This window comes from Siphateles boraxobius, unplaced genomic scaffold (assembly GCF_051911475.1).
Source record: "Siphateles boraxobius isolate OS27281-9 unplaced genomic scaffold, OSU_SipBor_1 31, whole genome shotgun sequence".
Classification (NCBI taxonomy): Eukaryota; Metazoa; Chordata; class Actinopteri; order Cypriniformes; family Leuciscidae; genus Siphateles; species Siphateles boraxobius.
The window spans coordinates 8,919,508-8,947,394 of NW_027508931.1; the positions used below are offsets into that span (position 1 = coordinate 8,919,508).

The 27,887-nt window shown below is 39.8% G+C and overlaps 1 protein-coding gene across 9 annotated transcripts in view; it reads right to left on the reverse strand.

The window, feature by feature from the left end:
- The window catches only part of LOC143696854 (voltage-dependent calcium channel subunit alpha-2/delta-1), a 157,551-nt gene that overhangs the window by 75,359 nt on the left and 54,305 nt on the right, over positions 1 to 27,887 (reverse strand). For all 9 annotated transcript variants that reach the window (XR_013186066.1, XR_013186067.1, XM_077193648.1 and 6 more), the window contains exons 4-6: positions 7,286 to 7,345; positions 4,381 to 4,416; positions 2,915 to 3,047 (exon numbers count right to left, since the gene is read on the reverse strand). Coding sequence is in view for 7 of the 9 variants with exons in the window: in XM_077193648.1 (XP_077049763.1) it covers positions 2,915 to 3,047; positions 4,381 to 4,416; positions 7,286 to 7,345 (229 nt within the window). In the remaining 2 variants the exon portion in view is untranslated. The remainder of the gene's footprint in view (positions 1 to 2,914; positions 3,048 to 4,380; positions 4,417 to 7,285; positions 7,346 to 27,887) is intronic.

The following is a 27,887-nucleotide window of genomic DNA, read 5'->3' on the forward strand; positions in this document are numbered from 1 at the left end:
GTCAGTTAAATGATTACATTACCTTGAACTAACAAATTTTATCACAACACATGATTCACGGTCATACTTTGAAAACTTGAATCTATTTACAGAGGTCATGGTGCTTATAGTGACTTATAGAGTCCAGAGAGAGGAGGAGGAGAGACACAGATAGAGGTGTAATTTACCGTCATCTCAACCACTGTTAACAGAATGATTCTGCGCTGTACACTGAGGGCTCTTCATCTCCTCAGCCGCAAACAAACTGATTGACTTTATTACATCATGACTGAGGGAACCATGGAAACCTATAATCATCCTATCAAACATTTTGCTTCTGAAAAGGCTGCGTGCTGATAGGCAGTCAGAAGTGCTAGTGGAGATATGCTAATCAGGTGAGAAGACAGCCTGTGTGTCAACAGTTATTGTAATGAAGCATGAAAAATTCTGTTATAACAACCATAACTTTAGTTTTATTGGCTGGCATGCAACAGAGGCGAGAGGGCAGGTCTGAGAAAAGAAAAGAGAGGAAGGAAATGAGGAAATTAAGCATGAGAGGCACTTTTTTCTTCTTCAGTTGAATCCGAATAGAACATTACAGGACATTTGCAGTACATCACAGTTCATTTTACCTTCTGACAGATTTACTATATATACTGGTCAATCTTACACTTCCTATAAAAAAATAAAAAAAATTAAAAAAAAACCTAAAGTGAAAAATTGAATCTAACCATTTTGGTTTTTAAATAAAAATTGTGAAATAAAATATCTTTGAGGTAATATAATTTGAAGTATTGATTATTTCCTCAACCCCCACTTATTACATCCATCCTTTTAGATGTGAAGGAGATGAAATGCCGGCACCCACTGTGAATTGTCTCTCTTAATCATTGTTAAGTTTTTCTTGGTGTTGGCTGAGGGTCTCCCACCCTCCCCAAGCAACCCCTTAACGATGTACTACTTTATCCACGAAAATCCAATTTTCTCCCCGGCGGGAGTGGCAGATCCATGTTATTTCTGTATTTGTGTGTGTGTGTGTGTGTGTGTGTGTGTGTGTGTGTGTGTGTGTGTGTGTGTGTGTGTGTGTGTGTGTGTGTGTGTGTGTGTGTGTGTGTGTGTGTGTACCAGTGGTTCCAGGATATTTGTGGTTTTTGAGTGTTTGAAAGAGGTTGATGCATGCAAACTTTGCTTTAAGGGTCACCGTAGAAAAGCCACTAGGTTCTCACTGCCTTACATAGAGTGAACAACCTTTGGAATTAATGGACATATAGACACAGTAATATTGGACATTACTCACACACAACTGTGTTTCAGCACAGAGTATGAGTCTGGCCACAAGCTCGATTCTACACACGTATCATGTTTCCTTCTAGCACAAGGTCAGGTCAGACCCAAGACCACAGCAATTACAGCACTGCCTCCCATCTATGTCTCTTTCTGTCACTTTGTTATATTCCATCTCTCCCACTATTAAATATAAAAGTTCACCCAAAAATTAGAATTCTGTCATCATTTACTCAGCCTATTTATTAGAAGTTATTTTGCAGATTTTTCTGCTCATCTTATCCATATAATTAACATGAAAGGCAAAGAAATGGCAAAAAATCTGCCAAAATTGAATAAAAAGTATGTACTCGACTTGTAAAAGTCGTGCAAAGCTGAAGTCATTATTACAAAATATAACAAAATATTTCATTTGCATATCCAAATATCCCTCAAGACCTCAATGACAAAAACTTATTTTTAATAGTAATATTTACTTTTAATATGCAGGTATGTTATCAGCTATAATAATAATAATAATAATAATAATAATAATAATAATAATAATAATAATAATAATAATAATAATAAATGATCTATGATTTCCGTATTTTCCAACCAGAGAAGTATGACCCATGTAAATCGCATGTTTTACGTGGGTCATACTTCTCAGTTCGGAAAATGTGAAAATCAATATAAACAGAAGAATCAAATTCCTGAATATAATAATATTAGTTACTCAGTCTGGGGGATCCCTAAATCGTTAAACGCACAAAACACGTGCTTCAGTCACAAAATTAACATATAATTAATAACCAACAAACTCACAACTACAGATAACCAGATGAAACAACCCTACCCAAAAAGCCTTTGTAAATGACTCACACATAAAATTAGAAATAGCAATATAGAATTAGGAAATGACTCACAGATAATTGCATAAAATGGTATACAATTACAAGACAAGTGACAAGGAAACTCCCTTCTTATAAATTGCAGGGGCAGACACCTCTGCCAGTGTGTGTTGGAAATACTTTAACTCACTGCTTAGAGACTGAAGCATCACTTGGTCTGATTTGGTATTCTTTATTTAAAAAGCAAGCAAATGCATCCCCCTTATAACATTATGCTCACCACAGCACAACTGTCCGACCTGATGTCATTTCAAATAGCCTGCTACTCTGTTTACCAAAGGGCACAATGGCCAAAGTAATTACCTGAATTTATTTGTCTTCCATTTGTGTGCACGGGTGTGTGTATGACAAGGTCAATAGGGAAGGGCCGTCTAACACCAAAGAGCCAGACGCTATCCCAGCAGGCCAACTGAGGCACTATGGCTTGGCAGCCTTCTATCCCTGCTTAAAAACCATTGAGGAAGCACATATAGAGTTTAAATAGATGCGCACGCATACCGTGGGTTTATCCAAACAAGCACACCTGCACTTATTCTGACAAAAGTTTCCCCTGAGAGTCGTTGCTCCTGTCAAATAGATTATATAATTCTCCTGAAAAAGCTCTCACAAAGACACACTTTTACTCGGTTTTCTAACTGACATCCAAAGCAATCAGCAGCAGAGCATCTCATCAGATTCCCAGCAGTAGATAATATGTTACGGCGGAGCTGGCAGAGCGATATGGAAGCGTGTCTGTGGGGGGTGGGGGAGTTACTTACAGCCGTCATATATGTCCGTAGGGATATGCACACCCGTATGGTTGTAGGAGGTGAAGCGGTTTTTGAATGACGGGTCTTCTTTAAATTCAGGTCTGATCCGGTTTTTCCTTCCTTCTGTTTCATTGGCATCAAGCTGAAAGGAAAAACAACAAGAGAAACAACTCTGGTACAATAGGTACAGCAGATTGATATTATTTTTAATATAATATGCCTATTTTTTTATTTATTTTACAATATATATACATATATATATATACACACACACACACACACACACACACACACACAGTTTACAAACTGCTCGCAGAATCTGTGACAATGTTAATAATTTGAACAAAATAAGATGGATCATAAAAAGCGCATGCTATTTTTAATTTAGTACTGTCCTGAATAAGTCCCTTGTTAGTCATGAGCAGTTAAACTACCCACTCTTCTTCAGAAATATCCTCCAGGTCCTACACATTCTTCGGTTTTCCAGTATCTTCTGCATATTTGAACCCTTTCCAGCTGTTACTGTATTACATTGAGATCCATATTTTCACACTGTGGACAATTGAGGGACTCAGTCACACACAACTATTAAAAAAGGTGAAAACGTTTACTGATGCACAAGGCAACAGGGAGTGTAATTTTGCATTTTATTGGATGGTTAGGGTAAATTTCACTCTTTTTGTCATCTGTGAAACATGTGAGTCTATAGCTCCTGGAAGGCAGAACTAAATTAATAAATATAATCTTTGACCAAAATAAGACCTTGCACATCATCCTGTTCAAAAGTTTTCTCCCACAGCTCTTAATGCATTGTGTCGCCTTCTTGAGCATCAGTGAATGTTTGCACATTCACAAATTGGAGTCACCTTTTGTGTTCCACAGAAGAAAAGGTTGAATGGGTTTTCAACGACATGGATGAGTAAATGATGATAATACCTGATAGATCAGTTTGACACTAATCAAAACCCAGCAAAATATATTCAAACAAATACATTGCGTTTGATAGTTTACATCAAATAGCAATATCAAAATAAATGTCTTGCCAATTCATCTATCATTATAATCATCTTATAACGCTTTGTATGGCATGTACTCTATCTATTCCAAACTAGTGCTTTGCACACTGATGAATAAAACCTAATATTCTCTACATGTTCCTGTTCCTTCCGCCTTTCACACAAACTAATGAACAAGCTTTCTTCATGTGTTTTACACACACTAATTGGCAGTTGAGATATATGGCACACTAAAAGTGTGTATCCACCAGCCGACCGTGCGTCAACCGAGAAGAATATACATTCCGATCATCTCTTGCCTGTCTTAAATAACTCATTCATAAGCTCACTAACGCATGGTCATAACTGGACTGAAGACCTCGCGGCATTCATGTTTGATTTAGTATCTGTGCTTGAAAAAAACACTGAGTGTGTCTGTGAGCTGAAGTCTGTCTGTGAAGAGTTTAATTATATACTCACATTATCCTTGGCATTAAAGTAAACTATATCATCGTCCTGCAGAGAAAGAGAAAAATAAGAAAATTGAAAGAAAGAAAAAATTGGAAACAGTTCAGATAATAAACATAATTAGTATTATGGCTATAATGGGGTTCAAACCTAAGATTTTTTGGTCTTGTTTTTGATACATTGCCATAGAATAACTATTTTGTGCTATTGAAGAACCATTTAAATAATCTAAAGAACCTTTTTCCACTATAAAGAACATTTTGTACAATGGAAAGTTTCCATGTATTTTAAAGTTTTTTTGTGGAACCATAGATGTCAATAAAGAACCTTCATGTTTAAGAGTATATACCAGCCTAAATCTTTATACCCGTACAGTATTACTCTGTCCTCAGAAAACCTACCCATCATGCAAATCATACAGTGACAGTATCACGGTACTAAGCCAAGCATGCATTCAACATGTAACACAGATCTGGACTGTCAGACATTTGCTTCGTAGCAAGTGTGAAATGCATTAGAGAGAGCTAAAGAAAGCTTGGTCATGGCAGGTTGTACAGCAAGTGGTCAGAATAACCTGCTATTGTTAAACCACTCTGCGGTTAAGGCTAAAAGCCTTCACGGCATATAGTGGGTATGCGCGAGGATGTGTGTTTCTACAGTAAAAATAAATCCATTAGAGAAATGCAAAATGTGTATTCAGTGAAATCAAATCTTTAGACATCTGCAGGGAGTGTGGGTAGTGAAATTAGACCCATTAAGCTGCAACACATTATCTCACTTAAATACAAACTCAAATATACACAGGGGAAAACAATCTGGCCATTGTACAATCAGATTGTTTATTTATTTATTTGTTAACATATCTATTCACTTGTTTGAAATTAATGTAATGAATCTTGATTTCATTTAATTAAACGAAGAGGTCTAGCACACCAAAGCATTTAAGCAGTGAAATCGAGTGGAGGTATTATCAATTTCAAAAACGTCTCCGACTGGCGGCCTTCATTTGGAATGATCTAATAAAAATCTGCATTACATGTCAGATTTTATTCTTGTGAGAAGTCTAAGATGTCTTCCGCTGCCTAAGACAAACTTCAATGAGCAGGATGCAAACTGATACTCTTTTTTATCGAACCATGTAGGATATGATGTTATGCAAGTTACCTAGTCCACCAGGTCACTTGTGAGTAGAGATGGGTCATGATGGTTGACTAGTCATCCAACAGTCAGCAAGTTGATTAGGTAGGCTGGGTAGTTTATTTTGATATTTTTAACTGCAGTGTTTTAATTAGTATGCTGACAGTTGGCTGTTTCACTGTAAAACCCTCTCAGAAATATATTTAAATTGATGCTCTTTAAAGCACCAGGCTACACCCAGACACATTCAGGCAGATGTCTTTGGCCTTTTGCATTGCATCTCTCACTGTTTTTGAGCATGTACATTTAAAAATAGACAAAGTCTCGAGATCACTGCATTCTATTTTATCTAGCTGTTTTTAATGCAAGAATGTCTAATGCAAAGTGCAAACTACACCCTAGAACTGTGGGATGCATGGCAGATTAAATTATGTATTCAGTTCAGTTTCAATTTATTCGTATAGCATCATTAAGATATACAGCAAATACTACTGGGGTTAAGTCGGTTGCTCAAGGTAATGGCTTATTCTTTGCTTAAACCAGCAACCCTCCGATAACCAGCCCTGAGTTTATGTGGATTCAGATTTGCATGATTCCTCACTTTACCTTAAAGAGATAGTTCACACAAAAATGTTTATTCTATCATCATTTGCTTACCCTAAAATTGTTCCAAATCTTACTTTCTTCTGTGGAACACAGAATTGGATATTTAGCAAAATGCCTACCGTCTTTTTTTTCCATACAATGATAGTCAGTGGGGTACCACTGCCAACCAGGGGTATACGTTCCAGGAGTACACAAAAAGATTTAGATTTTGCTTACTTTATTTTCCGCTTAGGCGGAATAGGCAGGCCAAAAATTCGCCCCAGCTTGGCGCATTAATCACTGCAAATGCATCCATTTAGAATGTGATTGCAGCATTGAGTATTGTAGTCTATCACAGGCATGTCTGTTGACAGTAATAGCCAATCAGAGGTGTTTAAGTTACCATCCAATATCCCTTAAAACACTAAAAGAGTTTGTGTTTAGTCCCAGTCCTACATGCTTACAAAAGGTCTGTGAACTTGCGCTGAACTGACTGACAGCTTCAGTGATTAGAGAGTGCTCGTTGCTTGCTTTCTGTGTAATTCAATCACAATTTGATGAAAAGTCATTGTTTTTCATGAGACTTTGTGACTTCCACTTCAGGCATTAGTACAAAAAAGTGTTAAACTTTGATCAAATTGATTCTTTTAAACATAGTGGTTTTATAATGTCTAAATATAAATTCAAAAGCAAAACCTGTGAAAAAACTATATTCGGGAGCGGAAATGGCTAACATGAGCCAATAAGTGCTCCGTTGTCACCTTCTACTGGTTATTGTGTATTTTTAATTTGAAAATAAAAGTGTTTATTTTCCATCAAATGTTGGATTTAAAATATAAAAATAAAAAATACTTGTATTTTGTCCAGTCTTTTTTACCCAAAACATTGATTCATTGGTTGGGTGTTGATGAAGGGGTAGGCTATTTGAGGCTAATTGATGGTGTTGTGAGATAACTTAAGGCTAAAAAGGTTGGGAACGTTATAAACGTGCCTTCAAAAAAAAAAGCTATACTGGTGTGCATCTTGAGACAAAACAATGACACTGACAACTTAAAAGAGCTCAAACATGCATTTTAGTTTGGGACTAGACTTAAGCCTTGTACGTGAAACAGGGGGGGAAATCAAATAGATTGTAATTGTATGTGTTGTAGCACCTTGTAAGTGTTCAGTACACATGTGTTGTAGAAGAACTTACTTCAAATTCATCTTTCCATTGATGCTCCATTTGGAATTTCTCTGCTGCAGTTGCCAAAGTCTATAAAAATAACACAAAATAAATCATTTTAATTAGTTAAGCACAACATCAAAGTATGTGATCATTATCAAAGCAAATCTGATAATGAGATCGTAAATTAAACATAAAACATTAATTACTGTAAAGCAGCATTATTTGGTTTCATGGGTATGTACTGTACAGTTATTTTTTATTTCATTACACTTAAAAAAAAGTTTGATGAATTGCATTCTACAGGACTCAGTATGTTACTTCACACACAGTCATACACAGACCTTGATCATCAAAACAATTAGACTGAACAAATATACGGCAAATGGAGAAAGTTAGTGGTCAAAAATTATGTAGAAACTACTGTAGAACAGATTGGTGAATTATACAGTACCAACACTCAATACTTTATCTCTAAACTAAAGAATTTTGTTCTGGCAGCCTTGTTTCTTGCCCAAAAGGTGACACCAAACAAACATGTAGGCAAAAGGTCTAACAGGATGGTGGGGTCTGATTTAGAAAAGGGCAGAAAAGAATAGAATAGAACAGAATAGAAAAGAACATTCTTTGTTCTGTCACCCGGAGCTCTTGGCAGTGCAACCCCCGCACACGCAGAGACTGAGACTCTTCCCTGAAGGAAACGGTACTGTAACATAGTATGACATTTCGAGAACAAAGACAGGGATTCATGAGTGTTCTCACTCTTTGACACATACAATATTTTAGATTATATGTTGGGATCTTTCAACTCGGACAGAACAGAATAAATTCTGGCACTATTTTCAGTTACATACGACCATCATGGTTAACCTAAATCTCCAATGTTTAACTTAAGAGAAAAAAACATCCCAATGATGTGCATAATATACTGATTTTTTTAAGCATGTGTATTAACTAAATAAATTAACTAACTAACTAACTAACTAACTAACTAAATGTATTAACTTGGCTACATTATTCAGTAACATGGCAGTAGCAGCAAAAACAGTTTGCAATAGTGTGACAAAATTGCTTACAATAGCATTTAATATCACATGGCAGCACAGGTAGAACCAATTTCTTAGTGTGAAGACCATTTTAATAATTTTTTCAATTAATAATTTTCAATTTTAAAGCTGCAGTTAGTAGTTTTTCCTCTTTGTCGCCATCTCTGTTCGAAATCTGCAATTGCAGTTATTTGCGCTATTATCAACTTTACGTGGGTTGTGCCTCGGCACGGCACAGCACAGATGAATCCAATGTTTTGAGGAGAATTGAGGCTGTCAGTTGGTGTGGATACTGTCATTCGGAATCACAGATTATACTTTTTGGAAGTATGACCAACATAAGAATTTTCAATAGAAAATGTCATCTGAACATTTGTTCTGACCAACTAAGGGGAAAAAAGTATTGCAGTAAATCGCGCTGATTAAATCTTAAGATCGCTTATCAAATTATACTTTGTTCTCAAATTGTTAATGTTAACAACGTCAGCATTGCGTGACTACATTTAATGCCCTTCCGATATTATCCTTGTTTTCGCATGGGCCCGGTTGCAGTCTCTTTCTTTCTGTAGCCACTCCGAAGTCCGAATGAAGTCTTTTGCATTTTACAATGGGTGAATCTCCAGTTGTCACTGGCGATTGTCGTTTATACCTTTCTGGATCCGCCTTCAAATTGATAAGTTTAATGATATCAAGTGCATCCTGACTCGCAATATAGCCTACTAGCCGATAGCTGATGTCTTTGCGGTGGGCGGTGGGCGGTGGGCGGTGGGCGGTGGGCGGTGGGTGGTGGGTGGTGGGTGGGAGGATGGGTGGTGATGGCGCAGTGGATATGACACATGCCGTTGGTGTGAGAGATCGGGTTCGAATCCACTGTGAGCCAATGTGTCCCTGAGCAAGACACTTAACCCCTAGTTGCTTTAGAGGCGTGCAACCTCTGAAATATAGCAATTGTAAGTCGCTTTGGATAAAAGCGTCAGCTAAATGAATAAATGTAAATGTAATAAATGACGCAAAGACATGCTTGAATTTCCCGTGGAAATCCACCAGTACCACTAGAATTAAAAACATTATTACAAGCTTACCGTTTTGAATCGAGCTAAGGCAAGCAGATAGTTTTGAACACTGGCTGGTTATGTACTTTTTAACCCAAAAAAGTTACAGAATGCAGCTTTAACCTTTTTTTAATTTTTAAAAGTGTATGGTAATAATCAAAACACCCTCCTAAAACATAGTATGTAGTGTTGAATAGATTGAATAATTTTGCAAAAAAACAAAAAGAAAACAAATATATATATATATATATACATAGTGTATATATATATATATATATATATATATATATATGTATATAGTGTATATATATATATATATATATATATATATATATATATATATATATATATATTGAATAATGAATGCAGATGCAGAGTTAAAGTCGGCATGAAACGGAAGTTGCGATCATACTTTCTTCACTATTGCGATTACAGTGAAACGGCTTCTTGAAGGAGAAAAAAAAATGTAGGGTGGGACTTCATTTTGTCCATCTGACAAAATTGATTGGATCAATGGACGGGATCAATGGATCATTGTTGTTTTCTATTGCTGTGATCTCATGTGATTGACAGGTTGCTGGAGGAGTGAGGTTATTGTCCCGCCCTCACATCAGTGAACAAGTCATCAGAGAAGGAATGCCATAGCAAGAAAGAGGGAATGTTATTTTGATTAAAGATTAAGGACACTTGAATTTTTAAAAAACAATGATGTGCACGGATACATCATTTATAATAACCACTCCAATATTCCATAAAAAAAAGAATTGTCCATTTTGATTTCATGGTAAATTAAAAGCAAAAACGTAAACTGCCCATGCCCATATTCACCCCTTCTTTCACCCTTAATAGTAAACACAAACCATGTCAAAATAATGTTGCAGAGTGATATGAATTGAAATCTTTCGATCCGGTGCCAATTTCGATACCTCAGTTTCGATACCAGTTCCTAACGATACTTTTTTCGGTCCAAATTTTATGAAATCCATTTGAACAAGATTACATAACACATTACCTCAGAAAAACTTTGGTTTTATTTTTTTTAGTTTGACTCATGCCCCTAGCCAGTGCAAAAAGGAACAAAAAAAGCACAAAGGAACAAAAAATCTTTTATAAAGAGCTCATGCTCACCAAAGCTGATTTTTTTAAAATAAAAAAAGTGGTGGGGACATGTCCTACCTGTCCCACCCACAAATGCAACCTATTATGCCTATGGTTCATTCGCATTCGGAATGAAGAGCAATGGGTAGGGCTGGGTACCGAATTCGATACTTTTTAGGTACCGACCGAATTGCCTCGATACTATCAAGTATCAAAAAATGACATGTTGTTCGGTTCTAGATTTCGATACCTAAGGAGTTAACTCGTCAACATCAGTACTCAAACAAATACATATGAAATGCACATACACGCAAACTCTACACACACACAGCCTGAAGTTGGCGAAGCTGGCGGGCAAACCGGCTGGAGAAGGCTCGGGGACCCGTTGAGTACTATAGCGGACGAAAGTGCAGACTCGGAGATAAAATGCCAGGCGAGTCTTCAGAGTCGCAATGGCAATAGCTCGCAATGATGGCAACCACCGTCATCGAGCGCGAGAGCTGCATGATCCTCACTCAGGCAGGAAACGCAGATGACATGGCAGTCCCCGTCGCTGAGGGCGGATTGGCACGAGCCACAGGAATGAGGCATCTTTAAAAAGACGCTTGCTCTTTTAGATAAGAGAGAGAGAGAGTGTGAGTCGCGGCGGTGAACACACACTCTCAGCAGAGGTAAAAGGATATAGATGCCGGAAAGCGTAGCAGGTACGGTGACTGAAGGCGGCGAGGTGAAGGCGGCGAGGTGAAGGCCAGCGGCTACAGATTTGGAGGCTCGTCCCGCAGAAGGCTTATTCTCAACGGCGAGGCTACACAAACAATGTTCTCAATCCTTGAGTTCATGTGTAGAGGCCCTGGTGATAATTCGAGCAAATTTTCATGTTGTGTAGAACCTTCTTAGTGTTTTAAAAAAAAAGATTTTGATGCTATCATAGTAGTGCCCCTAGCACTCATATTCAAAAGGCAATTTGACCAAAAACGAAAATACGGTCAGTCTTAAAAGTGGCGTTTCCATCCTAATAATGCTGTTAAACAAAAGTTTGACTAAGGTAGATTCACAAGAAGACCCTAGGTTGCATTTTGGCGAGAGTTACACTAAGTCGTTTGTCATGGTTGTAAAAAAACAATGGCTATCTGAACATCTTTGCCAAGCTCAAACCAGTACAGAAGTAATCAATAAATTATCGGGGAAAGTCGTGCCTTTTTTCACAATCATTTTGGAGTGTCATAGAATGTATTGCTGGCGAAGGGAGGGTCAAATCTATTTTGACTATAGATCTCGAAACTCCCCCGGTAGCCCTTTAAAGAAGAAAACGAACAGTCCCTTAACATCTTATAATGAGCTCACCCTGTCTTTCAAAGAAGGCTATGTTTCTGAATAGTGAATAAGTGTCAAGATGTAAACACATTTCAGTCTATAAATCAGATGTTTCTGCAACTTAGTTTCAATAAATGGTCTGGTTAGGAAGCCTTGGATTGTGAATTTTAAAAAGCCTGACTACATAATACATCAAACTCTTATTTCAAAAACTCTTATTTCAAAAAATGATATGACAAGAGGATGGAATTATATGAACTTTAATCGCTTTAAAGGTCTCTTGGTTTGGAGCGTAGCAAAGGCTGATGTTTAGTAATGTGAGCTAGTGATCTAGCCAGTACAGCATTTGCCTTAAATAAACCAGTCTCATCAGATCTCATTAGAAACTTCAAAACCTGCCAACCAACAAAGAAACCCTGCGATCAACAGTTACTCTCTCAATAAAGCCATTACTGCTGTGAAATCCAACCCTTCAACTTTGTATAATTGTGCATTGCCCCACTTTTGAACCCCAAAAAGTTCTGTAATTTTATAAGATGGGCAAATGTGGGCCCGTAAGGTAGGCCGTGGAGCTAAAAATACATCACAGATGCAACTCACTCCAATCTGCAACACCTCGCACAGTTTTGTCAAAAACTTTTACAACAATGACACCCATCTTCGAGGGAAAAAAAATGCACGTCAACCTTTCTATCCAGACACTATGGATGCTGTAGACGGGGACTCACACACATTATCAGAGCTGGAAGTCTGGGCTGAGATCCAGCAGTCTCTGCACCTCCTCTGCACAGTCTGGGAGAAACTAAAAATACACTGTTTCACACTCTGGCACGTACACATTTACACATGCGCCCAGCGCTTGTTATGCAGGATATGTAAGACTGCGTTCAGTTCAGACTAACCTTACTCCTATGACAGTAAAACCAGAGAAATGCAAAACAGCAAGTCACTCATACTCGTACAAACCAACTACAATTATAATACACCATTAGCGTGGCAACAAGTCCATATATGTCCACAGGATCGACGGCTTGCTGCTGCCATAACAACCGTTTGCAGGAGAGACTCATTAGTGGCCTGTGGTCATTATAGAGGTCCTTAAGAAGTAAAAGTTCATTGGGTTCATAATGGAAACTAAGGCTTAAGCATTTCTACTGCTCGTTATAGAGAATAATCAATTACTCACAATAAATATAATGAAAGACGGAAGGTGAGAGTTCCATTCATTCGGATGTTCCCTGGCAAATAGTAAAGGTAGGGAAAGGTTGAGAGTTGAACTGAAATGAACTCTAATTTCTGCAGCCACACAGCAAGAATTCATCATCCTCGGATGGCAACTAGGCAATGTAATGAATAAAAAACCAATGGGAGATACCCATTACTGAAGCGGACACACAAAAATAGCTAACAATTGACATCAATAAACGAAAAGAAAAGAAGCAGGTTCAACAAGGCTGTTTTTATTTGACCGAGGGGGGGAAAACAGTTAAAACAATAATACTGTGAAACATTATTACAATTAAAGATAAATATTTTCTATTCAAATATATTTTAAAATGTAATTTATTCCTGTGATTCTCAGCAGCCATTACTCCAGTCTTCAGTGTCACGTGTCTTAGTCTTCATTTGGACCTGAAGAGTCACAGTTAGTTAATACAAATTTTCATGTTTGTTCATAGTACATGTTAAGAGATACAACTTTTGATCTTAAAGATAGTAGTAAATTTTGACATTAACAGTTACTAAAATTAATAAATGCAGTAAAACTACGTTACATGTAGTTACTGTAGTATTAACTATACATTTTGCATAATTACATGCAACTAACCCTAAACCAAACCCCAATCCTCCTAACCCTATAGTAAGTATGTAGTTAATTATTATTACACTTAAATGCACAATTACACTGTAACACGGACACCTTAAAATAAATTGTAACCATAAATTATGTAGAAGTAATACTCATTCTTAGTTCATGTTAAAAGTAGTTAACTAATGTTAAATGAATCCTCATTGTAAAGTCTATAAATATTTTTTTCCTCACTTCTGATCAATTTAAAACGTCCTTGGTGATAAAGGTTGAAACACTCCAGATGACAAATACCATTGACCTACATCAATTTTGTAGGATTTCTATTCAAGCACTGAAATGAGTACCCATAAAATATTGTTCAGCTAAATGGAATCGCTTTAGGGTACTAGCCGGATTCGATTGAACAGGCAAACTGAATTGCTCATGACAACAGCTCTAGTGGCGCAGAGGCAAAGTGTTACAAGAACTAATGCTTTTGGAAAATCACAACCTTTGTGTGTTGAGGTGTGTTTAGGACTGACGGCCCCAGATTTCCATTACACAAGAGTAGATGTTAAAACTTCACGCTGATTTGTACTCGGCTTTCGCCAAGATAATTAAGACGTAGCTTTGCAGTAACCTATGCTTCTACATCCATTTACGCTTCTTTCAACCTGGTGACGTGAATCTCCTTCTGTCTGGTGTTAATAGCTGCAGTGTATTGCGCGTCAGCACACACAACGGCTGCAACCACTGTGCAATGAACCCAATGAACCATAAGAACCCTCTGGATTGAGCGGAGTAGGGAACATCTCTAGGGTCTTCAAGTGGGCACCTTCCATCCTCAGTGTTTCGTCGACTAGCCCACGACACCTGAAGAGGGCTCGACAGTGACTCTGGCGTCCCAGAGTCACCCCCCTCCGTTCCCCACTCAACTAAGCCCAGCTTACTAACCTCTACATCCCTCCTGCTGCTGAGACCTAACCACAATCTCACAATCCCTCCGCAACCCAACCACACGCGCCAACCCGTTTGACTAAGGCTGTCGAGCCCCACTGGTGCGTTAATATGCAGTTTCAGTGGCAACGGTTCCGTATGGCATACAACCTACCACAAAACACAATATCTGCCCAACCACCCGTCATTCACGCAATATACACAGGAACGTAATGACTGTAAATACTATACAACCTATACAAATAAACCAACAGTTGCTGCTGAGACCTAACCACAATCTCACAATCTCTCCGCAACCCAACCATACGCGCCAACCCGTTTGACTAAGGCTGTCGAGCCCCACTGGTGCGTTAATATGCAGTTTCAGTGGCAATGGTCCCGTATGGCTTACCACCTACCGCAAAACACAATATCTGCCCAACCACCCGTCATTCACGCAATATACACAGGAACGTAATGACTGTAAATACTATACAACCTATACAAATAAAGCAACAGACTCTTCAAGTTTTCAAGAAATCGACGAAACCGTAGCATGGCGGCCTGTACACAGCCAGCTAGAATCTTTCCATCTCAACCACAGCCAGTTGCTCCTTTCTGCTGCTTCAGATAAGTTATTTACTGTGCGACGCAACTCTTGGCCACTGAATCCGACGTCTCTGAGGAACCGGGTTGTAGAGTGTGCCACAAAACCTCGACAACCCACTTCCACTGGATTAACCTCGACTCTCCATCCTCACTGTTCTGCTTCAGTAGCTAGATGAGCATACCGCAGTTTCTTCCTCTCATATGCCTCATCTACCGCATCCTCCCATGGCACTGTTAACTCTTTCAGTTGAACAATGCGAGCTGATCCAGACCACAAAACAATATCTGGTCGTAGGTTAGTGGTGGCAATCTCAGGTGGAAAAATAAGCCGTTGATCAAGATCAGCCAGCATCTTCCTGTCCCTAGCAGCTTCCAGTTGTCCTGGGCGAGAATTTGTGTTAGCACCTTTTCTTGGTGGTTGCTCGCCTGGGCGGAGGAATATTGTCTTCTGCGTGTAATGTTTTGCTAGAAAAGGCGGCAACTTATCGGTCATACTACGCGTGGCTTCCAATGCTAAAGCCAAACATCGCAATACTTGGTCATGGCACCAAGTAAACCGACCCTGGCTAAGAGCCACCTTACATCCTGTCAAAATGTGCCTTAATGTGGCAGGTGATGAACACAAAGGACAAGAGGAATCCTCTCCTACCCAGAGGTTTAGGTTCTGCGGTGATGGGAGAACATCATATGTTGACCTAATAAGGAAACTGATCCTATTCTCTTCCATTGACCAAAGGTCTTGCCAGCCCATTTTGCGTTGTTCCACACTCTCCCATCTCATCCACTCTCCCTGCTTGGCCTGGGAAATGGCCTTTATACATCTCATCCTCTCCTGCTGCTTTCGCACCTCGTTGACTACCAGCTTCCTCCTTTGAGCTGGGCCTGCCTTGTGCCATTTAGGAGGAGCTAAACTCAGCCCAAAACCCCCTCTTCCATGCTGTACCTGTCCCACGATATCCCCAATTTGAAGGTCAGCCTTTGCCTCTACTACAGATTTCTTTGCTGACCACTTTCTACCAGTTTTTACCACAGGGGCTGCCTCCCTTACACATTTGTCGCGTGACTCTGCTAAAGTCATTTCCAGTTTGACCTTGGCACACTTAAACTCCTCGGTTAAAGCAGAGACTGGCAGCTGCAATACTCCTTTACTATAAAGTCCCACTCTGCTGAGGAAACGTGGAACTCCCAACCATTTCCTGATGTATGAACTTATTAACGCTTCCAGCTTATCCACCGTTGTCAAAGAAACCTCGTACACAGTCAGTGCCCACAGCATCCTCGGCAGTAGACCAAACTGAAAGCACCAGAGTTTCAGTTTGCCTGGTAGAGCACAGCTGTTTATGCTCTTCAACCCTTCTACTGCTTGTCATCTAACTTCTCCCACTCGAACTGTGTCCTTTAGATCCCCATCGTACCATCTCCCTAGACTCTTCACTGGCTTCTGAGAAACTGTTGGTATTGCCTCACCATTAATGAAGAATGTTTTATCTACTACCTTGCCTTTAATTATTGAGATGCTCCTTGATTTAGAGGGCTTAAATTGCATTCATGCGCATTCAATATTATCTTTTAACTTCCCCAATAACCGATTAGTGCAGGCTACCGTTGTAGTCATGGTTGTCATGTCATCCATGTATGCTCTGATTGGTGGTAGTCGCATCCCAGAAGCCAAGCGCTCTCCTCCTACTACCCATTTTGATGCCCTAATGATTACTTCCATTGCCATGGTAAAAGCCAGTGGAGAAATGGTGCATCCTGCCATTATTCCAATCTCTAAGCATTGCCATGTAGTGCTGAATTCTGGAGTTGAGAAACTAAATTGCAAATCTCCAAAATAGGCTTTCACTAAATTTGTTATCGACATCGGTACCCTGAAAAAATCAAATGATGCCCAAAGAAGCTCATGTGGCACGGAACCATATGCATTAGCCAAATCCAGGAATCTCACGTGGAGCTCCTTCCTCTCCTTTTTAGCTAATTGAATTCGTTGCCAGATAACACTGATGTGTTCTAAGCATCCTGAGAATCCTGGAATGCCCGCTTTTTGAACTGAAGTGTCAATGAAGCCATTCTTTAATAGGTAGGTTGACAATCTCTGAGGAATAATGCTGAAGAAAATCTTGCCTTCGACGTTTAATAGTGAAATAGGGCGAAACTGACTGATGCTTGTAGCATCTTTTTCTTTGGGTATAAAGACTCCCCCTGCTCGGCGCCATGCTCTAGGTACAACCTGCTTTTCCCAAGCCACTTTTATCAATTTCCACAGAATTCGTAGAACTCCTGAATCACTCTTGTACACTCTGTACGGAACTCCATTAGTCCCTGGAGATGATGAAGCCCTTGCCTTTCTCACAACCTGCTCTATCTCTTTCCACTTAGGTGCACAGACCTCCATTTGGTATTCTGGTGGATTGACAGGTGGGATGTCTGACGGAATTGACATAGGCTCATGCCTTTTTGCATCTGTATGCGTTTCCTCCAAACATCTCTCTAGCTCAACCCTAGATGCTTTTAAAGTGCCACTCTTCTCACTGGTGAATAACTACAGAAAATAAACTACAGAAATAAACTACAGCCACGTTTGTTTGTTCATCCCTGCTAGTTCACTCTCTTACAATTCATCAAGCTGATTACAGTAACCACAGTGGAGTAAGTCAATAACCTCACAGGAAGTCAATCAATACCTTTACTTCACTTTAATCTCACCAGACCAAAGAGAGAGAGGAAACGTGGAGAGAAAGAAAAAAAACACTTAATTATAGACAGGTGAGAGTCAAAACCCTCCCTGGATCTCATATCAAACACTGCATACATATAATGTCCTAAAGGGGTAAAAATCTGTGAATCTTATGTGGGAGCAGGTGTGCACACTTAGGGATTTGAATAAAACCTGCACTATTTGTGTTGCAGATATATGATGATATATTTTTAAGTAGAGGGGTGTTATTATAGGCTGGCTATGGTTTCCAAATGGAAGATGATAAAAGAGGTGAAAAACCCCTCTGAGCCATATCCAGAGACCAGGATTTCAAAGCCTTGATGATAGGCTCTTTTAACTTGAGCCAGTGAGTAACCACTTAACAACCACCCCAAACACCCTAGCAACACCCTAACAATCACTCAGAGCACCTTAGCAACCACAACTCAATACACCAGGGCATGGCAGCACATTTTGTTCACAGACTTTTTCTGAAAGAAAAAAAAATTAGAAATGCCTCTTTTTTGGGATATTTTGTCCTGTGTCTTATATACAGCATTTAAAGTCACATATGAAAACTAGACATGCATTTCAAGAAGAAGACACCAGTGCTTGCAGGGCATAAAATGTAATGTTTTATGTAAAAGGACAGTTAAACATAAGTGGCAAAAGAATAAAAAATAATTCTGAGGTATTATACAGTGTTGCTGTGAACACAAAAACAACAGGGAATAAACAAGACGCCTTGTTTCCCCCTTGCGATTAAGGTTGATCTTTTCCGATGCTAAACTAGAGACTAACTTAGGTCCTGTCCGTTCGGAATAAAGGGATTTTGACAGGACTGTAAACCAGAGCATTGCATAAAGGTGAAACAAATACATCTCTGAATGAGGGATCTCACTGCTGCTATAATATCACACCCATCAATCCTGGATTATTCTAGCCATGAAAAAGGGTGACAAAAGAACAAATGACACTCAGAGGCCTGAGCTCACACGGGCACATTCATCTTTTTTGCCATTCACATTAAGCCTCTCATTTGCTTCCAGAAAGCAAAGCTACCTGCAGCACAAAAAACTCTGTGCAACTGGCAGCCTCATTTATTCTGCACGAATCCCGAAAACCAGCAACAAACACCATGTTTTATCCTTAGCTCATTCCGATAAGATGCTCAGGAAACAATCTAAAATTCACCTTTTCCGTCACCTGAATGCACTTCGTGACCTTAAAGCACAGTTGGTCCATTATTCGCGGACAAAGACCCGGACAGGCTGCGAAGTGACACAAGGCTATGAACTAAGCAAGGCCGGAGGTATATTGCTTTATAATGGGAGACTTTGGCTGAGCGTCGTCATTGAGTTATGGCAGTCCGTCATAAATCCTGTTTGGTGCTGCTCTCTTGGGCAGTGGTGAGCTTCATAAATGATTCAAGATCTGATGTGCATGTCGATTCACAGATAAAGATGTCCTCTGCCCTGTGCTGATAGACTGTGGCGTCAAACCTCAACACTAAGATGGAGTGCTGCCATGTCTAGCCAGATGTTTATATAATGACAATCAAGTGTAATTATTTGCAACAATAAAACAAGCTTTGGCTTAAGTCAGTATGGTAATGTGAAAAAAAACTAACAAGCAAACAACAATAAAATATTATATTATATATATATATATATATATAGTATTGATTTATTGACAGTTATTTTATTTAAAATTTCACGTCATCCAAGATATTCATGTCTTTCTTTCTTCAGTCGAAAAGAAATTAAGGTTTTTGAGGAAAACATTCCATGATTTTTCTCCACATAGTGGACTTCAACAGGAACCAATGTGTTGAAGGTCCAAATTGCAGTTTCAAAGCAGTTCTACACAATCCCAGCCGAGGGATAAGGGTCTTATCTAGCAAAACAATCGGTTATTTTCTAAAAAAACAAAAAACATTTATCTACTTAACCACAAATACTCATCTTCCACTAGCTGTGATGTGCCACACATTATGTAATCACGTTGGAAGGTCCAAAGATAAAAACTTTGTGCCAAAAAATAAATAAAAATAATGACTTTATTCAACAATTTCTTCTCTTCCTTAATTTTATGAAGAGAATACTTTTTGTTTGCCAAAAAAACTAATTAACGCAATTTCTTCTCTTCCATATCAGTCTCTGACACGCGTTCACGAGAGCACCACAACGCATGCGTGTGCAGAGGAAGAAGGTCATATACACCATGCGTCATGGTGCTCTTGTGAACGCGAGTCGGACACTGATATGGAACAGATGAAATTGTCGTTAATTAGTTTTTTTTGGCAAACAAAAAGTATTCTCTTCATAAAATTAAGTTTGTACCACTGTAGTCACATGGTGTCAGGTGCGGGGGTGGTGAAAGGAGCACCAACTCAGGTGCAGAGTTGATGGGCTAACCAAAACAAAACATACAACAAAAACTACCCCGAGGGGGAAAACAAGACAGACTTGAACGACCTGACTACATTTGAAATAAGCACACAGCAGGGAAACACAGAGTGTACATATGATGACGAACCAGCACATGACTTAAAACACACGGATAATAAATAGGGAAGCAAACAAAAGAGGGTAACGAGGGAGGACAGGTGGGGCAACTGAATCAATAAACTAACAAGATAAGGTAACAAGGTGGGAGGTGTTATACAATCAACAGGATAGCACATGGCACAAGGAAACATACATGACAAGCCATGTCCTCAAACCAAACATGACTAAAACAAGCACATGGCAAGTAAAACAAATCACAAGCTAACACAATGTGCTAACACAAAACGAGACATGAACACGCAGCCACGTGTTCACACAAAACATGGCAACATGAAAGCACACAGCTAGTGTTAAACACAAGCTGTGTGCAACTAGGGCTGGGACGGTTACCGCATTAACGCAATACCGCGTTCACGTGACTCCAACCGCGGGTCTGAGCTCGTCACCATCATCACCGCAAAAAAATTAAAGAAATAAAATAACCTTGGCCTGCACATGTGTGCACGTTGTGTCTAATGACATGGATTCATTGATTCTAATGACATGGATTATGTCTAATGATATTGTGGCTTACATGGATTCAAGGTTTTCTAAACAAAACTTATCATCAAAAGATGGAGCAAATCCGATCTTTCACGAGTTGAGGAGCGCAATGTTCCATGACACATAATAACATTCCATTCGTATTAGAGATGCGCGGATGGGCTATTATTATTTTATCCGCAACCGCATCACAAAACTCATCATCTGTCCGCCATCCATCAGCATCAACGTTTTTTGATCAATCCCGAAACCGCATCCGCGGCTCTAAATGTTTTAAGGTTTATGAGCAATGCAAGGAGCTGCTGTCGCGAGGCTAGAAAGCTCTTGGCTGTTCTAGAAAGATCCAATGCAGCAAAGATATTTAAAGGCTAAAGTCCCTAGTATATTGGCTATGTTGTATCCCCAAAATATCAGCAGTGAACTCCGTCTCCGATCGACGCCCAGGGATAAATATGAATAAGTAAATATCCTATAACGCACATCGGCAAACCTGACCTTACCTGACTAGGCTACTGTAGACTAAAATGTTATCATTTCGTTTTGAATTTTGTTTAAAAGTAGACATTTAGGCCCAGCCTACGCCGAGTTTCGGTTCATTTAAGACGAGCTTCAGTTCACCCGAAAGAGATCGCACCCGCGCTTCCACGTCCTCCTGATTATATGTCTGCTATTTGCTTCTTATTTCTTAATTCCAGACAATTAGTTAATGAAACAGTGATTAAAATTAAGGTACAATTTATACAAAACGAAATTTAATTTAAAGAAAGGCTTTCTACAAAACAAAACTTAATAAAGTGGTCAAAATCGTGTCTGACCCATCTTATGATCCTATCTTACTCATGCTGTTCACTCTTCATATAATCGACATAGATTAAATTAAAAATAACACTATATTATGTAAACATAAATATGGAGTATAATATTTGTAATTAAGACATGTTGCAATAGGTGTTCTTTCATTTTCAATGAAATGTTCTTTCATTTTTTCATTTCCTGAAAATGATGAATTCAATGCGAATGTATCTGAGAATATTCTTAAATAAGGAAATCTATTCAGTGATTGGTTCATGCCAAATTACTGCTTGATGAAAATTTGACTATTTCAAATTGTGCTTGTTTTTTTTTCGGATGTAGGTGACAATATTTAACAAAGTCTGTCTAGCAGAAACAACTTCTGGTGCGTGCACGAAAGTATGTTGGGGGGGGGGGGGGGGGGGAGGATGGGGGGGCTGGCTATTTAAAGCGGTTCACCGCCATACCGCAGGAAAATCTTGCGTTTCAACCGCGGTTAGAAAAAATCCATACCGCCCCAGCCCTATGTGCAACACAGTACAAGACAAATCAGGAGTGTCAGGTCTCTCTCACAAAACCAAGAAATAGACTAGACAGAAGTGACAGAACCCTGACACATGGACTATTTTAACAATATCTTTCCTACCTTTCTGGGCCTTGAAAGTGTTAATAAAATAGCTGTCAATGTTCAGAAGAGGAACGAATGTCTTACGGGTTTGGAACGACATGAGGATGAGTAATTAATGACAGAATTTTAATTTTTGGGTGAACTGTCCCTTTAATTTATTTCCGTCTGAAGAAAAAAAAGACCTGAACATCTTGGATGACATGGGGTGAGTAAATTATCAAGACATTTTAATTCTGAAGTGAACTACTGCTTTAATTCAATGTGTTACTTGTTTGTAATTGTTTGAAAAAACAACTACGAACGGTGGAGAGAGAGGGAGAGAGAGAGAGAGAGATAGATAGATAGATAGATAGATAGATAGATAGATAGATAGATAGATAGATAGATAGATAGATAGATAGATAGATAGATAGATAGATAGATAGATAGATTATTTTGTTGTTTTAATATAATTAAACAGCTTTTTAAAGTCTCGTGTTGAGTGGATTCTGTGTGCGTGCCGGAATAACACAAATTGGGCAAAAGCAGAACGTGATACAATAGGATTATCCACTATTGTCAACAAGAGATTCTTTGAAAATTGCAAATGGGATATTCAAATAACCTGGCAATCCAGAGATGGCGGGTGATTACGGTGATGGAAGTCAGTAGAAAGGTGTCTTTAATAATACCGATTCTCCCTAGGGATATTCAGGCTGACAACAATGTTGCATTCATGACTGGATCTAAACACTGCTTTTCTTGGAGGTGAGGAGCTCAGGAGATGAGGAGATGAGAGGAACGATCCAATTTCCTCCAAGACGTTACATCTGGTTCCATTATTTAAGGGGCATAATCGTTAAACACGGCAGGCAACATTAGGTAGATGGTTTAGTGCGGTGCCTGATTGGAGAAAAGCTCTTGGCCAATGGTAACATGGATACGGCAGAAGTGCAATTTGGGTCAGAAAGCTCAGTGCAATTTGACCAAACCACCTTTTTATCATCTTCAAATATGTTAATTCTTCGAAGTACATGGCTACTAGGTACTATCATACTACAATGCAAATTTAGGGTAAACATTTGACCTATTATTTACCTTAATAAATTACTTCTGGTATAAGTGTAAATTCAATTTAACATATGTTTAATAACATAAGACCACATGTTTTGGAAACATAATTGGTGACACTTTAAGGTTTAATGAAGGTGCAAAAATGTTCAATTTGTTGATATATAACCATGAACTAACAATGACCAATACTTTAAGCATTTAATAATCAAGGTTAATTTTAATTTATAATACACTTTTAACACCTTAAGTTGTAACAAACATGAATTGCCAATGAACAAGGATATAATTATAAATTAACTAAAATGAATAAATACTGTAAACAATATGTTTGGTGTTAGTTCATGAGACCTAATGCATTAACGATTGTTAACAGACTGAACCTTATTGTAACGTGTCATCATTAATAATATTAAACCAAAGACATCATGGCCTACATTTCACGATCCAATCAAATCCTGATGGATATAATCAAGCCCTGCCTTACATTAATTCCCACAGTTTATTTAGTTTCACTGGGGAAAAGCCAAATTATTGTCACAGATCAGCCAGGCTCTCTCACTTCCACCAAACAGCCATCTCTGTCACCAGACTACTAATCACCAGCACCTGTTATCAATTACACCCTTATCAACGCAGTACATAAGCACACACCTCAGCCTTAGGGGGCTTTCACACTGGCAGTTTAGTTCGGAACGGGGCACGGTTCGCATGAAAAATCGCTAATGTGAACGCTGTCATGTGGACCCGGGTGCGCACTAAGGTATCGAACCCGAGACTACCTGGAGGAGGTGGTCTGAGTTCGGTTGCTCCCGAACCGTGCTGCAGTTCGCGTGTATGTGAAAGCAACACGGACTCGGGTGCGCAAAGGTTCAGGAAGTAAAGTATCCTGCGCATGCGTTTTAGCCGATTATGATGTATTTTGTTAAATAAAACACACGTAAGAGATGAAGATTTACCATGGATACGAGCAAGAGTGAGTCTGCAGTGTATTCGCGTATAGTGCGTGCAATCAGGGCAACTAATTAATGGAAATCCACTGTCTCCTCAAAAGTCCATTGCAAGCAGCAGAAAGACAGCTTATGCGACACACACACACACACACACACACACACACACACACACACACACACACTTAACCTGCGTTGTTACTCAGCTATGCATAATAGCACCAAATTAATAAAAAAACAATATATTGACCTGCGTTGTGTTTTCTATCATGTGCCGTGCACGTTTGCAATGACGTAAGATCCACGCAAACGCACCAGAGTTCGATAGAATCAAGTTGAGTGTGAAACCAGACCAACGCTGCGGGGGGCGCCGGGAACAATCGCGCCTGGGCTCGGACCGCAGCAAACGAGCCCAGTGTAAAAGCCCCCTTAGTCAAATGTCTGGCCTTAAACAAGAAAAGGCTCCTTTACCTTTTCTTTGCAGTTGTCCAGAGTGTGTTCCAGTTTTTCCACGTCTGTTCCTGAGAAAATTTACGTGCAATACTGAACTTCATCCCCACTACTGAGGTGTGTGCATCTCCGTTCTCCACCTGCATCGTGAGAAAGGATTAAGGGGGCTTTCACACTGGCAGTTTAGTTCGGAACGGGGCACGGTTTGCATGAAAAATCGCTAATGTGAACGCTGTCATGGGACCCGGGTGCACACTGAAGTATCGAACCCAAGACTACTTAGAGGAGGTGGTTGCTCCCTAAAACTGTCATTCTTCTGACCGTTCTTCCCATCTCTGTTTCATTGCCATATTACTCACCTGCCTCTGCCCTGTGTTGCCAAATAAAGTGTGTCTGGATCCTTAATACCTGTGCTCAGTATCTATATATTGACAGAAGACCAGACCTACTTCACTATGAAGCCAGACCACGTGAACTTTTTCAAGAGCCCGCTGAAACTCTCCAACCTGATCACAACCGTCACTTCCACAAGATCCGCTTCTTCCCGTCTACATTACCAGTCCCATTACTACATTACCAGTCCCATTACGGATTACTCCCTGAGATTTAGAACGCTTGCGGCTGCTAGTGGATGGAACAAGAAGGCGTTACTTACCACCTATCTCCAAGGATTAAATCCAGCGCTCCGCTTGCAACTTGCCATCTATGGTGATGCTATCGGACTGGAAAAATGTATCCAGCACTCAATATGTGTTGCTCACTGTGCGCAAAATTGTTATGATGATGATCCAACGTTGCAGTCCTCATTCCATCATCTCCAACCAGAGAGATCGCCCACTCCAGAACCAGAGTTTATGCAAGTAGATAACACCCGCCTATCTCCTACAGAAAGAACCTCCCGGCTGACCCACAACCTGTGTTTATTTTGCGGAGCAAATGGCCATTACATTGGCAATTGTTCCATTCGTCCTCCGCATCTCTTGGTGAGTTCTGTGTCTAATAATGCTGTTACTTCTGCTCACTGTCCACCACTGTGGCATTGATTGCTGCTGAAATTGTCATTGCAGTCACTGCCTTCATCAAATCCGGGATGGCCGGCAACTTTATCTCCGGCGACCTCTGCAGGCAGCTCTGGATCCTGAAGACTCGCACCAAGACCCCGTACAGGGTTCAATCTGTGACAGGAAAAGCTTTGAACTGGGGATATGTGAAATTTCAAATAAAACCTGTGAGTTTGCGAGTAGGCTGCCTGCATGTGGAACCATTCACTCCCCTGGTTCTGCAGGGATCCACCACGGCGATCATTCTTGGGTGTCCATGGCTCGTACAACATCAGCCAGAGGTTTCGTGGCTCAACGGAGACGTTCTGCGATGGGGGCCTACCTGCTACCTAACCTGTTTTCCCAAACGTCCACAACCAGTACATCAACCGTGACAGTTCGAGTGTGACTTCTGTTGAAAGCCCACGAGATAAGCAGTCGGTAGATATCCCATCCTGCTATGCCCCATACGCTGATGTCTTCTACCCGAAAAGAGCCTCTAGATTACCACCACACCGGCCATGGGACTGTGCCATCAACCTGGAGCCGGGTGAATCAGTACCTTGTGGACACATTTATTCACTCTCCATACCCAAATAGAAGGTCATGGATGAGTACATAGAGGAAGCTCTCAAGCAAGGCTACATCCGTCCCTTCACTTCTCCTGCTGCATCCAGTTTCTTCTTTGTGGGTAAAAAGGACGGAGGCTTGCGGCCTTGCATTGACTACCAAGCTCTAAACAAAATCCCCATTAAATTTAGTTATCCACTTCCCCTCGTCCTCGCAGCGCTAGAACAGCTTTGCGGAGCCTCTATCCTCTCCAAGCTGGACCTCCGAAGCGCGTACAACCTCATCTGGTTACATTAGGGGGACGAGTGGAAGACCGCCTTTATCACTTCATCAGGGCATTATGAATAGCTGGTAATGCCATACGGCCTTAAGCACACACCTCAGCCTCAGTCAAATGTCTGGCCTTAAACAAGGAAAGACTCATTTACCTGTTCTTTGCATTTGTCCAGAGTGTGTTCCACCTGCATCGTGAGAAAGGATTTAGATTGTCATTCTTCTGCCTGTTCTTCCCATCTCTGTTTCATTGCCATATTACTCACCTGCCGCTGCCCTCTGTTGCCAAATAAAGTGTGTCTGGAGCCTTAATACCTGTGTTGTTCAGTGTATATATTCTGACAATTATGGACATTCAATGTGCTTTAAATACTGCTAAATTTTGTCTTTAATGTTAAGGCAATGTTAAATTGTACATTTATAGGTAAAAACACCAGTTCTAATATGGCTGTATGTCACGGTTAATGCTGAACATTGGCGCTGATTCCAGGACACACAAGCCACGTTTTTCATTTTATCAAAAGCTTGTCAGGAGTTGTACAGTCCACAGTTCATTTCCCACGCTCTCAATGCCATGCAGCTTAATCTTATCTGTTCTGTGATATTCGGCGAAAAGAGTTTGATGCATATGGATCAGTGGGGATTTCTTTAAGACTGCAAGGGAAGCTCGGCTTCCTCTATAATGTAAAAAAAAATGGTCAAATATGTACTATTGTGTTAACATTTTATTTACTAAAAATGCGTTAGAAAACGTTTATCTTGAAGACGAGTTCGTTCAGAATCAGCTACATACAGCAGGTCGGCTGACTCGATTTCCTTCTCATACATTCCCGTTGCGTCTAAGAGCATTTCCCTGTTGAAGCCTAGCGTCCATTGATATGGATGCAGAGCAGCTCAGACAGCAGCGACTCGGTAGCAAACAGAGTGTGCCGAGCATAAATCGCTCTTGCCCTGCCCTCATCAGCGGTCCTCTGGCTACCTTCACACACATGGCGTTATCGACAGCCCCTCGCTAATGAAGAAGCCGATAGGCTAGAGCAAAGAGACAGATACGTCCCTCGAGTCCAACTCGTCTGAAAATCAATGAGCCATTTACAACAGCCTGCATCCTGTGACACCACACTCTAATTTACAAGCACAGATATTAAGCCATGTAAAAGAAAAAAAAAATAAAGAAATACATTCTGTCAGATGTTGGTTTAATCTTTGGCAGTATTCAACTGTCATTGAAAGGAGAAGAAAATAGACCTGTTTTGTTTTGGAAAAGGAATGGAAAATATA